The sequence below is a fragment of the Mauremys reevesii genome, linkage group 7 (genome assembly GCF_016161935.1).
Source record: "Mauremys reevesii isolate NIE-2019 linkage group 7, ASM1616193v1, whole genome shotgun sequence".
Taxonomy (NCBI): Eukaryota; Metazoa; Chordata; order Testudines; family Geoemydidae; genus Mauremys; species Mauremys reevesii.
Genome location: NC_052629.1, coordinates 33407950 through 33420166, shown reverse-complemented (window position 1 = coordinate 33420166; position 12217 = coordinate 33407950). Strand labels below are relative to the sequence as shown.

The following is a 12217-nucleotide window of genomic DNA, read 5'->3' as shown; positions in this document are numbered from 1 at the left end:
TGGACAAATTTCACACTTGGCTTACATGAGATTCCTCCTGTAATTCCAATTATTTGTGTATTCTTCACTGTCTGGGCTGCACTGCTGTGTAATGCTGCCACTAGCTGCTTGGTTCTGGGATGGAGAGAGTGATTCCTGTTTGATTGCTTAATTGATCTGTGAATGGGACAACAGGCCCTTTGTGGTTTAAGGGGCGAGTCATCTGAGATCAAATCACTTCTCCCTGATGTTCACGTGAGGAAAAAACATTGACCCTGTAAAAAACAGTGAGGTGACCGGTGGCACCTTAAAGGCTAACAGATTTATTTGGGCATAAGCTTTCATGAGTAAAAAACACCCACTTCTTCAGATGCATGGAGGGAAAATTACAGATACAGGCATAAATATATATTGGCACATGAAGAGAAGGGAGTTACCTTACAAATGGAGAACCAATGTTGAAGGCCAATTTAGTCAGGGTGGATGTAGTCCACTCTTCAATAATTGATAAGAAGGTGTCAATACCAAGAGAGGAGAAATTGCTTTTGTAGTGAGCCAGCCACTCCCAGTCCCTATTTAAGCCCAAATTGATGGTGTTAAGTTTGCAAATGAATTGTAGCTCTGCAGTGTCTCTTTGAAGTCTGTTTGAGTTTTTTTTTTTATTATTATTGACGAATGGCTACTTTTAAATCTGTTGTTGAGTGTCCAGGGAAACTGAAATGTTCTCCTACTGGCTTTTGTATGTTATCATTCCTGATGTCTGATTTGTATCCATTTATCCTTTTACATAGAGACTGTCTGGTTTGGCCAATGTACATGGCAGAGGGGCATTGCTGGCACATGATGACATATATCACATTAGTAGATGTGTGGATGAATGAGCCTCTGATGGTGCAGCTGGATCCTATGATGGTGTCACTAGAGTAGATACAGGGACAGAGAGGGCAATGGGGTTTGTTACAGGGATTGGTTCCTAGGTTAGCGTTTCTGTGGTTGTGTTGTATTTGCTGGTGAGTATTTGCTTCTGGTTGGGAGGCCATCTGTTAGCAAGGATTAGCCTGCCCCCCCCCCCAAGGCTTGTGAGAGTGGGGGATCATTTTCCAGGATAGGCTGTAGATCACTGATGCGCTGGAGAAGTTTTAGCTGGGGGTTGTATGTGATGGCCAGTGATGTTCTATTATTTTCCTTGTTGGGCCTGTCATGCAGTAGATGATTTCTAGGTACCTGTCTCGCTCTATCAATCTGTTTCTTCACTTCCCCAGGAGGCTGCTGTAGTTTTAAGAATGCTTGATAGAAATCTTGTAGGTGTTTGTCTCTGTCTGAAGGATTGGAGCAAATGCGGTTGTATCTTAAGGCTTGGCTGTAGACAATGGATCGTGTGATGTGTCCTGGATGGATGCTGGAGGCATATAGGTAAGTAAGTATAGCAGTCAGTAGGTTTCCAGTATAGGATGGTGTTTATGTGACCATCACTTATTTGCACTGTAGTGTTCAGGAAGTGGATCTCTTGTGTGGACTGGTCCAGGCTTAGGTGGGGTGGAAATTGTTGAAATCCAGGTGGAATTCTTCAAGGGCCTCCTTCCCGGGGGTCCATTTGATGAAGATGTCATCAATGTAGTGTACATCAGGAATACTGTTCCTGATAGCTTGTAGTCAATCCTCATGTGGAATATTAGTGTAAAGAGCGTCCACATCCATGGTGGCCAGGATGGTGTTTTCAGGAAGATCACCAATTCATTGTAGTTTCCTCAGGAAGTAAGTGGTGTCTCAAAGATAGCTAGGAGTTATTTCAGAAACCATTTCAGATTTGGGGACAACCTATGCCTTCAAGTCAGCAGTACTACTATGGATATGTGCATGGCCTTACAGTATGCCAACATTTTTATGGCCAACTTAGACCAATGCTTCTTTAGCTCTCATCCTCTAGTGCCCCTCTGTTTTTATAGTTGGTGGGGAAATTCTGTCTCCACGTGTTCTTCCCATTTCTGGGCCTGCTGCCCAAATAAATCTGTTAGTCTGTATCCACAAAAACAACAAGGATTCCAGTGGCACCTTAAAGACTAACATGCTACCCCTCTGGTACTATTGACCCTGTAAACACTGAAAGGATGTACAGTAACTCCTCACTTAATGTTGTAGTTATGTTCCTGAAAAATGCAACTTTACATAAAACAATGTTAAGCCAGTCCAATTTCCCCATAAGAATTAATGTAAATGAGGGGGTTAGATTCCAGGGAACTTTTTTTCACCAGACAAAAGACACACACACACACACACACTCCTGGGAATTAGTTTGTTCCAGCTCTGGAGCACCCTCTGCAGGCTGGTGATCTGCCTGTCCTCTGGCCCCCGTGTCCCTCCCTGGATGCGGTGCCCTTTTACCTGGGGTGCTGCCCCCTGGTAGTAACCCCTGTCTTAGGGTCTCCCCTCCCCAGGGAACCCCCACCCACTATTCCCACCTCACCTCAGTATCAGGCTACTACCAGTCATTGTCTAGCCCCCACACCCTGGGGCAGACTACTCATCACTAGCAAGGAGGATTTGAACCTGCTGCCTTAGCCTACCCCTGGGCTGCCCTCTGCAACCCCCAGTACCTGTTGGCCTTGTGCTAGGCTGCAGCCTGGGGCTTTCCAGGCTGGAGCACCCCAGCTCCTCTGCCTTTCCCCAGCCCTGCGCCACTCAGGTACCCTATCTCTAGCTCCTTGCAGAGAGAGACTTATCTACCCCCCACTTCTCTGCCTTTATAGGGCCAGCTGAGTCTGTTTGGGGCATGGCCCCAGCTGCAGCCACTTCCCCCAATCAGACCAGCCTTTTTACCTTGCCCAGCCCCAGCCCTGTGTAGGGCCTTTTCTAACCCCTTCCAGGCTGGAGTGGGTGGTCACCCCACTACAACATAGTATAAGTTTTAAACAAACAATTTAATACTGGTACACAGATAATGATTGTGCAGCTTGGTTGAGGTGGAGGAGTCAGAAGGAGGGATATTTCCCAGGGAAAGCCTTCCTGCTAAATGAGGAACTAGCAATTGGCTGAGCCCTCAAGGGTTAACTCTCACACTCTACAAGGCAGCAGGAATGGACAGGGGGAGGCAGCATCACAGACAGAGACACACACTGTGTGTGAGAGAGAGATATGCACATTTCCCCTCTAAGTACACTGCCTTGTTAATTAGATCAGCTTGCTGAGACCACAGCTGCTGCCAGCAAGCTCCCTCTGTCCTGAGCCCTGTTGTATGTCCCCCCTGCTCTATGGAAGATGGGGGAAAGAGTGGTGCAGGGGGAGGGGGACACCCTGACATTAGCCCCCCTCTTTCTCCCATCCCCTCTGCACAGAAAGCAGGAGTCTCAGGGAGCAGCTCCAAGGCAAAGGGCAGGATCAGCACACGGCAGTAGAGGGAGGGACAGCTGCAATTGCTAGCCTGATGGGCAGCTGCAGCACAGGGAACTTAGGGGAGCAGGGAGCTGATAGGGGGCTGCCGGTCCACCCTGGTTCCAAGCCCCCACCAGCTAGCTGCAACAGGCTGCTCTTCCTGCTAGCAGTGGACAAAGCAGGCAGCTGCCAAATGACGTTAGAAGGGAACATTGCACAACATGTTCCCTAACTGATCAGCAATGTAACAACGAAACGTTAACTGGGATGACTTTACATGAGGAGTTACTGTACTGAGGCCAATGGTAGTTTTGACAGCAGAGGGGCCCTGGGTGAGACCAGTGAGAACATTAAACTGATTGCTATACTCTGCCACAAGTTAGTCATGTACCTCAAGCCTCTTCAGGGCAAGAAGAGTGTTCTATGTGTCAGATCTGCAGTGAGGAACTCTCCCTTTTCCAGTAGTACAAAACTTCGAGCCTTGCAAGGTCATGCAATACCATGCCTTATCCTGCCTCATGTTCCAGACCTGATTGCCTAACACTGGCTTCACAACAGTGTAATTTTGGAGGCAGTTCCATAAATGAGTAAGGGAGGAAATATTTTTCCTGGAGGTTGGCTTTAAAAATAAAAGGTGGAAGCTATTTGAAGTTGCTCTGTGATTTGGAATAGTGGAGATGGCTTAATAGACAGAGACCCAGTGGGGTGTGAGAAATAACTAACTATCTCATGGTCATCCTCTCCTCTGGTGGTAGCAGAGAGGCTGAGTGAAACCAACTCGCTTAGCATTTGCCTAGAATACTTGGCCTAACACTCCTCCTCTTGCAGCTCATTAACAGGATTGCTTTATAATCTCTGAAACCGAACCCCCTTGCCCCACCTGCCTTCCCCCTCCATTGCTCGCTTTCTACCCCCATCCCCCAGGATTCACCTGCTGCCTGCAGAGCTGCGCTGGGAGGAGCTGATGCGGAGCCTGCCTGCCTGCCCAATTGGGGCACAGCAGGAGTCAGTCCCCAGAGCGAAGGGCTGGGGAAATCAGGGCACAGTGGGGTGGCGGGGGGTCCCTGGAGCGAGGGGCTGGGAAGGGGAAATCAAGGCACAGCAGGCCAGGGGGGCAGACAGGATTCCCCCCTTGTCCCCCTCCAGATGGCACCAGTACCTACTTTGGAGCCTGATCTGGGAGCCCGTCAGTTCTCTTCATCAGGCTCGGGGGCAGGAAGAGCAGCAGCTGTAAGCAGAGCCGCTCCTCCAGGCTCAAGCAGCAACTGCTGCTCTTCCTGCCAGTTACTGCAGGTAACCAGACCTTTAGCAGATGACCAGATGCTGCCAGGTTCCCTTTTTGACCAGACGTTCTGCTCAAAAACCAGACACCTGGCAACCCTGACCAAGTGGGCAGGTGTCCAAAACACAGCACCTCCACTAGCAGAGTCCTCACTGTACTTTAGCATTAACTCAGTATCACTTCATTCAAAGAAAGCACTTATTGGATTACCAGTCTCATTTCCTGTAGCATCTGTTCATAAGTTTTTGTTTTTATTTTTAAACAGAGATATTATCCAAGTATTGGCTTGGCTTAACCTTTGTTTAGCATGGAGATCTGACAAGATCACAACGTCACATGTCCAATATAATACCAAACTCCCATTGAAGACACTGAACATCATCACTAGATGTTAAGAATTTTGCCATCTGAAGTCAGTGGAAATTTTTCCTCAGTTTAAGAGTAGAGCTTTGAGCCTTGGGTTACTTCAAAGCTGATATATTGGTTAAAGAGAAATCAGAGTTTGTAATTTGTCTCTCATTTGCCATAAAAGAGAACACTTCCTTTCCTTGCACTGCACTCCACAATATTTAAGATTATTATAATCAGGCAGATTAGATGGGTCTTTATTTCTGCTTAGTCAGTGAACACATCAGCTGGTTATATTCTTTTAAAAAATCTAAGCTTATTTAGTCCCCTTTAAAATCAAAATGTGGTTTTAGGTAGTTAACATCTTTTCAAGGTAACAAAACTGTAATGTTTCATAGATTTTTTATATGGAGATATTTCATTAGCGAAACAATCACCCCAAACAGCTACTAAGAATGTCATATGGCTTTCCCCAAGCCTTCTGCCACTCCTCCAAATATTTCTAAAAGTGTGCTGCCACCTTTACCATACAACCTGACAGTCTCAAACAGCAACAAAGGCCTTTATTCCAGGTTGATCAGCCTCTTAAGAGTCTGTGAAATTTTTCTGCTAAAGAAAATTAAATACAAGTGCATTTTGGGATGATGCAATATGCATACAGAATTGTCATCCTGCTCCATAAAACCCTACCTTCACCTGCGTCTGTGTGGGGTTTACTAGAAATCCAATGGAGGAGCTTTTCAGGATTTGCAGTCGGAGGACAATGCTGTACTACTTCACTAATAGAACTCCCAGTGAAATCACTAGGGATTTTGCTGAGAGAGGAGCATGGGATCTGCCTCTAGACTTGTATGTTTACATTCTTCTATGAGCCTTTTATTTCTGGACTAGCCTGACAATGTTATCAATAACTATGCTCTGTGACAGGGTCAGGCCAGACTGCTACAGGAGAGTGCCGGAAGGAAGGTATATTAGCCTCAGGATCAGCAGCGGTCCCTCCTCACCTGATAACTGGGCAGGGGTTACTCCAGGTTAATTAGGACACCTGGAGCCAATTAAGAACCTGCCAGAACAGGTTAAAAGACTTCCCCAGGCAGGCAGAGGCATGATAGGCATTGTGGGAGAGGAGGTGAGTTGTTGGAGAGCTGAGTGGTATGGTGCAGAAGCTGACAAGGACCAGGGAAGAACCCCACAGGTATAGAGAGTGGGGAGAAACCCTATCCTAAACAGGAGCTAAGGACTGTTCCAGGTCCAAAGACCTGAAGAAAAGGACCCTTCTGGAGGGGAGAGACTGAGCCATGTGTTTGCTATGGTGCTGTCATGCCCAGAAGGGCTACCAGAGACTAGGGGTTCTCCCTCCCCTGGCAGGAGGGTTGGGAGGAATCCTGCCCAAGCAAAGTGGGGGCAATAAGCCAAGGGGCATAGGGAAGTAACCCAGGGAAGCTAGCAGCTTTTCTTGGGAACAGGCAGTGTGAGGCTGCTACTTGTAGGGTCCCTGGGCTAGGGCCCAGAGTAGAGGATGGGATTGGGCCCTCTTACCCCCTTTTCCTGGATGTCCACTAAGGCCAGAAGACCCAGTGAAGTAGTGAGGGCCTAAGAGGCCCAGAAACAGAAAGGCCTCTTGGAGACAGAATTTCCCCACCAACTATAAACAGGTAGGAAATTCTGAGAGATAAGACTTGATCCTGACCCACCCCCAGAAGGAAGCGTGGGACCCTCTGAGGTGGAGAAGAAGCCCTGTTACAGATCTTACTAGCCTTAAAGCTGCTTGTTCTTCAACCAATGTCCTTCAAGATTCATGAAAATTAATGGAAAAATTCCTCAACTTTGTGGGCATTCGAATCAGATTCCTAGCCAGGTTTTTGCAAGTCAATAGCAAGTAATTTAGTTGGAGGACAGCTACAGGAATTTCAAATCAGACTCTTATGAAAGGACATTCTACTTTCACTTATACCATAATATAATGCACATTATTCAAAATCCACACCAAAATGAATGGAATTTGGCCCAGCTTTTTAGACCAAATTCTACTTAGCTTTGTATCATCAAAAACTGAAAATTATTAAGTAAACACTCTTGATTAATGCTTTATTTTGGAGGATCAGCAAATTGTTCTATTCTGATATTCAGCGTATGTATTTGTCTACACGAACCTAAATTTCTTAATAAGAAAACTCCTGCCTCTGAAATCGAAACAAACCCCAGACAGTGCAGACAGAATCAGAGAGACAAGGTGGGTGAGGTACTCTCTCTTCCTGGACCAACTTTCGTTGGTGAGAGAGACAAGCTTTCAAACTCTTCAACAGGACAGTGTACCAATAGAAGATATTACTGCGGTCCTTCTTATCTCTCTAATATCGTCGGACCAACAACAACACTGCATATAGACAGAATCATACATTTTCTGAGGACCAAATATAAGGAAGCAAAACACAGCTTTAAACAAATATAAAGATTTTATTTCCCACTTAAAAAAATAGAGCATATATGGGGGTATGCAATATAAAGATCCAACTTCTTGCAAAGAAAAACAGAATCAGATTAGACATTTAATGCCATCCAGCAGCAACCTTTTTTTAAATAAGATAGTGTGCATTAAGATGTCCAAGAAACTATGTGTGTTGTTTCTATTCATATCACAAGTCCTCCTAGAACAGCAAGAAAATATTTCTCTATGTCTAAAACACAGTAACACAATATGCTTTATAAAAGCTAGCATATTCAAAGGAAAGAAGGCAGCAAGTGTCTCTTATGCTTTCCTTATGTGACATTGATTCCAAACAAGTAGTAACAGACATTACATATGCAATTCCATAAATATATATACAGACATTAAATTAGATTTGTTATAAAAGTTTTCACATTATGCACCTCTACCTCAATATAACTCTGTCCTCGGGAGCCAAAAAAATCTTACCGCGTTATAGGTAAAACTGTGTTATAGCAAACTTGCTTTGATCCACCGGAGTGTGCAGCCATGCCCCCCCCCCCCCGGAGCGCTGCTTTACCGTGTTATATCGGGTCACGTTACATCGAGGTAGAGGTGTACTTATATATTCCGTAACTATATATATATATATATATTTCTGTGGCTCTGAAAAAAATACTTTTATTAGCTGTACAAAATTAGCTAGGTAACAGACAAATTCCCTGTTATTGTTGTGAACGTGCCTGAGCAAGTGTTCCAAATAGTCTGTCCCAGTGAGTGAAGTAAGGAGCATAGTTACATTTGAACTTCAGGTGATGGAGATCGTGATGCGGAGCTCCTCCATACAAGCCAAATGGCATCAGTCTGTTTGTTGACCATGGAAGTTCATAGCCTGAATGATCCTCCACTGACAGCCAGATATTAACAAGGAAGAAAATCATTTCTGTCAAAGGATGGCAGTTCAGCAACACTGGATTTATGGCAGCAAAAAATCCCAGTGAAAGTAACTCCCAAACACTTGAGTACTGTGTGGTAAGAGCAAAGGTAGACACATGCTTATGATGAACCTTGTGAAAAGTCTTGTAGAGCCAAGGCACCTTATGATGAAGCAAATGCCACAGAAAATACTGGAAGTCAAAGAGAAGCAGGCAAACAGTTACATCCAGCAGGACCCGCGGCAGCTCTGGAGCCATTACTGGTAAATCCACTGGTCTCCAGTACCAATGAGCAACTGTCACTGGGAAGATAAAGACAATGTGATGATAGATACATTGAATCATACAAGGTACCATCATTCCCAGAGTTGGATAACTCAGAGGCTGGATTTTGTATTTTCTCACGGCTGGTACTTTAGTGCTTAAGAAGTCCAGTGCAATGTAAGGAAGACAGAAAGTCATGTAAGCTGTAAAAGAAAACAGCACTGGAAAGTAAGGTGACTTCAGCAATTGCTCCTTTGCTTTGACAAAGTCCCAGAAGAGCTGCAGAGTGACTGGGTCTAGCCTCTTCTCCATTCCGTAACTGAGCAGCACTGTGTGGTGCACGCTGCAGTTCATGTTGATGCTGTCTGAGGCTGCTGTGATTGTGCTGCTTTTGTAAGGCTTTACCCCACCCAGTTAGTGACATCATACAAAACGTGGTCACAAGCACTCCAGAAGGAAATCTCTCTCTCAATCCAAAAACAACAACAGTACACTACAGTGTCAGAGCTGGTAGAGGTCTCATTAGCTCATCTATACTGGAGACTAATTTTGTAAATTGATGAATAGTTACAGGGCAAGGCAATCATTAATATACCAAAACCCCCTCACTGATTATATGAATGGTAACTAGAAACAAACGAGTGTGCTATCCCTGAACACTAGAAACAGGAGAAAAGGTTGGAGTAAGATTGTTCTGTGCCACTTCACCCCAGACATTTTAGAGAGCTGTCATTGTACCATTTTGTAAATCAAAGCAGTGGCAGCTCTGCCTCAACACCCAGAGCTACACATTAATCAGGTCAAAATGTTGTATTTTTTTCTATAATTCAAACTAAAAGGTTTACCCAATTTAAACCCCACATTTGACCCCCAAACGCTTGTGAGGTGAGAAGGGTAGAAATTGGAACCCAGGTCCACACGTATTTTGCAAACAGCCGTTCTAGGGCAGGGTTCCTCACCCCGGATTCCTCTCTGTAAAAAGTCCTTACACACTCTCCTGCCAAGTACACCACCACGTGCTTTAGTTACCGTACGCTATACAAGTGCTCGTCCCTATCAACATAAGGCTTTTACCGTCTGCCCAGACACAGGGCTTGGTTTCCCTGGCCTTTCCTTCCAGCCTTCCCTGCCCTACCCCGCTCCCCTCTTTTCACTGTCCTCTGCTGACAAGCTGAATCACTTTAACTGGTTCATCACCTGGTGCTCAGTCAATTCTCTTTTCAATTTGTCCCATGTGGGGATGTTTAAAAAGTGCACAAAGCAGTGAGTCTGGCTTAGGCTACTCGCTCCAAATCTCCATAATGGGCACAATCAACCCCCCAAATCAAGCTGTGGAGCTGAATTTGTGCCTTTGGCCCACATCTGTCTAGGTCACAGCATATATTCAGGTTGTGATCCTGCACCCACTAAAGGAAGTGACACTGACTTAAGCTGGGTGCAAAACTGGGCCCTTGGTTATTTTATTTAATTTAAATACATCATCTCACACCAAACTGAGGTGTTTTTGTCAGTCCACATCAAATAGTACATTAATGCACACTAGGGAACTTTTAGTACGCACCAGCAGGGTCCACACGGGCCAGTTAGCACACAACACATTAGTGCACACTAGAATTTACACCTCTCTGGTGCAGACTAATGCACAGGGGCGGCTCTAGCGATTTCACCGCCCCAAGCACGGCGGCACGCTGCGGGGGGCGCTCTGGCGGTCGCCGGTCCCGCGGCTCCGGTGGACCTCCCGCAGGCATGCCTGCGGATGCTCCACCGGAGCCGCGGACCCTCCGCAGGCACGTCTGCAGGAGGTCCACCGGAGCTGCCTGCCGCCCTCCCAGCGACAGGCAGAGCGCCCCCCCGTGGCATGCCGCCCCAAGCACGCGCTTGGCGCGCTGGGGTCTGGAGCCGGCCCTGCTAATGCACCACATGGACAAGCCCCAAGGTTTCTGTGCCAGTGTAAAACAAACTGAAAAGCATTTCAGTTACTGAGCTCACTATTGAAATAAGTACTTTTATAGCCTCTCTCTATTTAACTCGTCCTCATACACCTAGCTTTTTTCACTCAGTTCATGATGCTGCCAAAGTGTCCATATGCTACAGGATTGCAAATTGTTACCTCACAAAAATCAGAGGGTCTTGCTATAGAGATTAGGTTGAACAACTCATCTATTGGAATGAGGTCCTGCAGCTGAATACCCACAGAATGCATATGAGTGCATGACTCCAAAACTCCCTCCCAGTCCCAACTGCCAGGGGTGAGGCTCACAATGTGGAGCTCCTCTGCACAAGCCTAACAGCTTGATGAGGGAAATTCAGACCCTGAAAGATCCACCATCAAGAACAAAATGTTAACAGTGAAGAAAATTCTGTATTTGTTTTCCCAGAATATTCTGATAGGGACCCAAGATCAGCACTCAGAGCAGTGGGGGGCGGGGGGTAGGGGGTGTCAAATTCCATCCTACTGTCCACAGTTACGGGGATAGATCAGAGGGCAGGTCCCAATGCACATTAATCCCCTTACCAGAAAAGGGAGTTAGGGAGCAGGGTAGGCAAGCTCTGTAGGACAACAGCTGGAGAAGAGTGTCATTCAAGCTTTGCCTAAGCTACAGATACTACAGAAAGGAGGGTAAATGCTTTCCTGTTGCTGTTATTTTAGAACATGCCACAAAGCATGATACAAAAAGGGAAGATAACTTGGGTCCTTACATAAAGACTCACCTCCAAGAAGCTGTGTGAAACAAGTTGTATAATCCCTGTGGATGAGGTCTGTAAAAACAGCGTGCGCTAATAGCTAATGGGTTTGTTCAGAGGTTGTTCAGAAAGCCCCTTTGAAATAACAGGAACTAGATGCAGAGGATTATTTATGAGTGCATCTGCACCACCTTGTGGCCAAAACCAGATTTCAAATGGCTTTATCAATTAAGATTAAGTGGTTTTAAGATAAAAGCTTGTATCAGAGAGACTTAGTTATAATGGCTATTTTGGAAGTAAAGATTTGCTTTATGCTTTTATCAGTGTATAATAAAACATTAAAAGCAGTTTCTAATTCAGATGAATTTTCATTAGCTGCTGGGACTCAGCTGCCATCAAAATAAATTGTGTCCTCAAAGTTTAACTTAGTCCCAATAAATAATTTAACAACAAAAACAAACCCCCACACATTGATGTAACTTTGATCACAATCCAAGATTTACTTAGTCCTTCAATTCAGTAATGGCAAAATTGTTTGTGCTGTCTATGGCTAAACTAACATAGCTTTAATATCAGAAAAATATTTGTTTTGCAAGATGCTGAGTATAGGGCATACTTTTTTTTTATTTAAGTAAACTCCTACATGCCTTCAGAGGACCAGGAGGAGAAGATAAATCCAAATTCATCTTGAATTCAATGAATTCAGCTTCATTGAAAGCTTTAGCCCACAATTCTAATAAAACTTTTTGGCCCAAATGTTTTAAAGTGTGTAGACAAAACACACATCCTTTTGTATACACAGAACACTTGATGTGTGCACACATTGGAGTCTGCAAATACTGGGCTTATGCATATGCTTCACATATTGCATGTCTATTTTTAAAAATGTAAGCCTGTGTGTCAATTGATTGATTGATTAACTGTGTC

General features: G+C 45.1%; 1 protein-coding gene and 1 long non-coding RNA gene across 2 annotated transcripts in view; both read right to left on the bottom strand.

Moving 5' to 3' along the window:
* LOC120369314 overlaps window positions 1-11413 on the bottom strand; it is a 38574-nt gene extending 27161 nt beyond the window's left edge. Inside the window, exon 1 of the long non-coding RNA XR_005583063.1 lies at window positions 11318-11413. This is a non-coding gene — a long non-coding RNA (uncharacterized LOC120369314). The remainder of the gene's footprint in view (window positions 1-11317) is intronic.
* On the bottom strand, window positions 8003-8959 carry CH25H (cholesterol 25-hydroxylase). The gene has a single exon (XM_039482472.1). The coding sequence runs from the start codon at window positions 8957-8959 to the stop codon at window positions 8132-8134; it is 828 nt and encodes a 275-aa protein (XP_039338406.1). The 3' UTR covers window positions 8003-8131.
* Window positions 11414-12217: the final 804 nt, after the last annotated feature.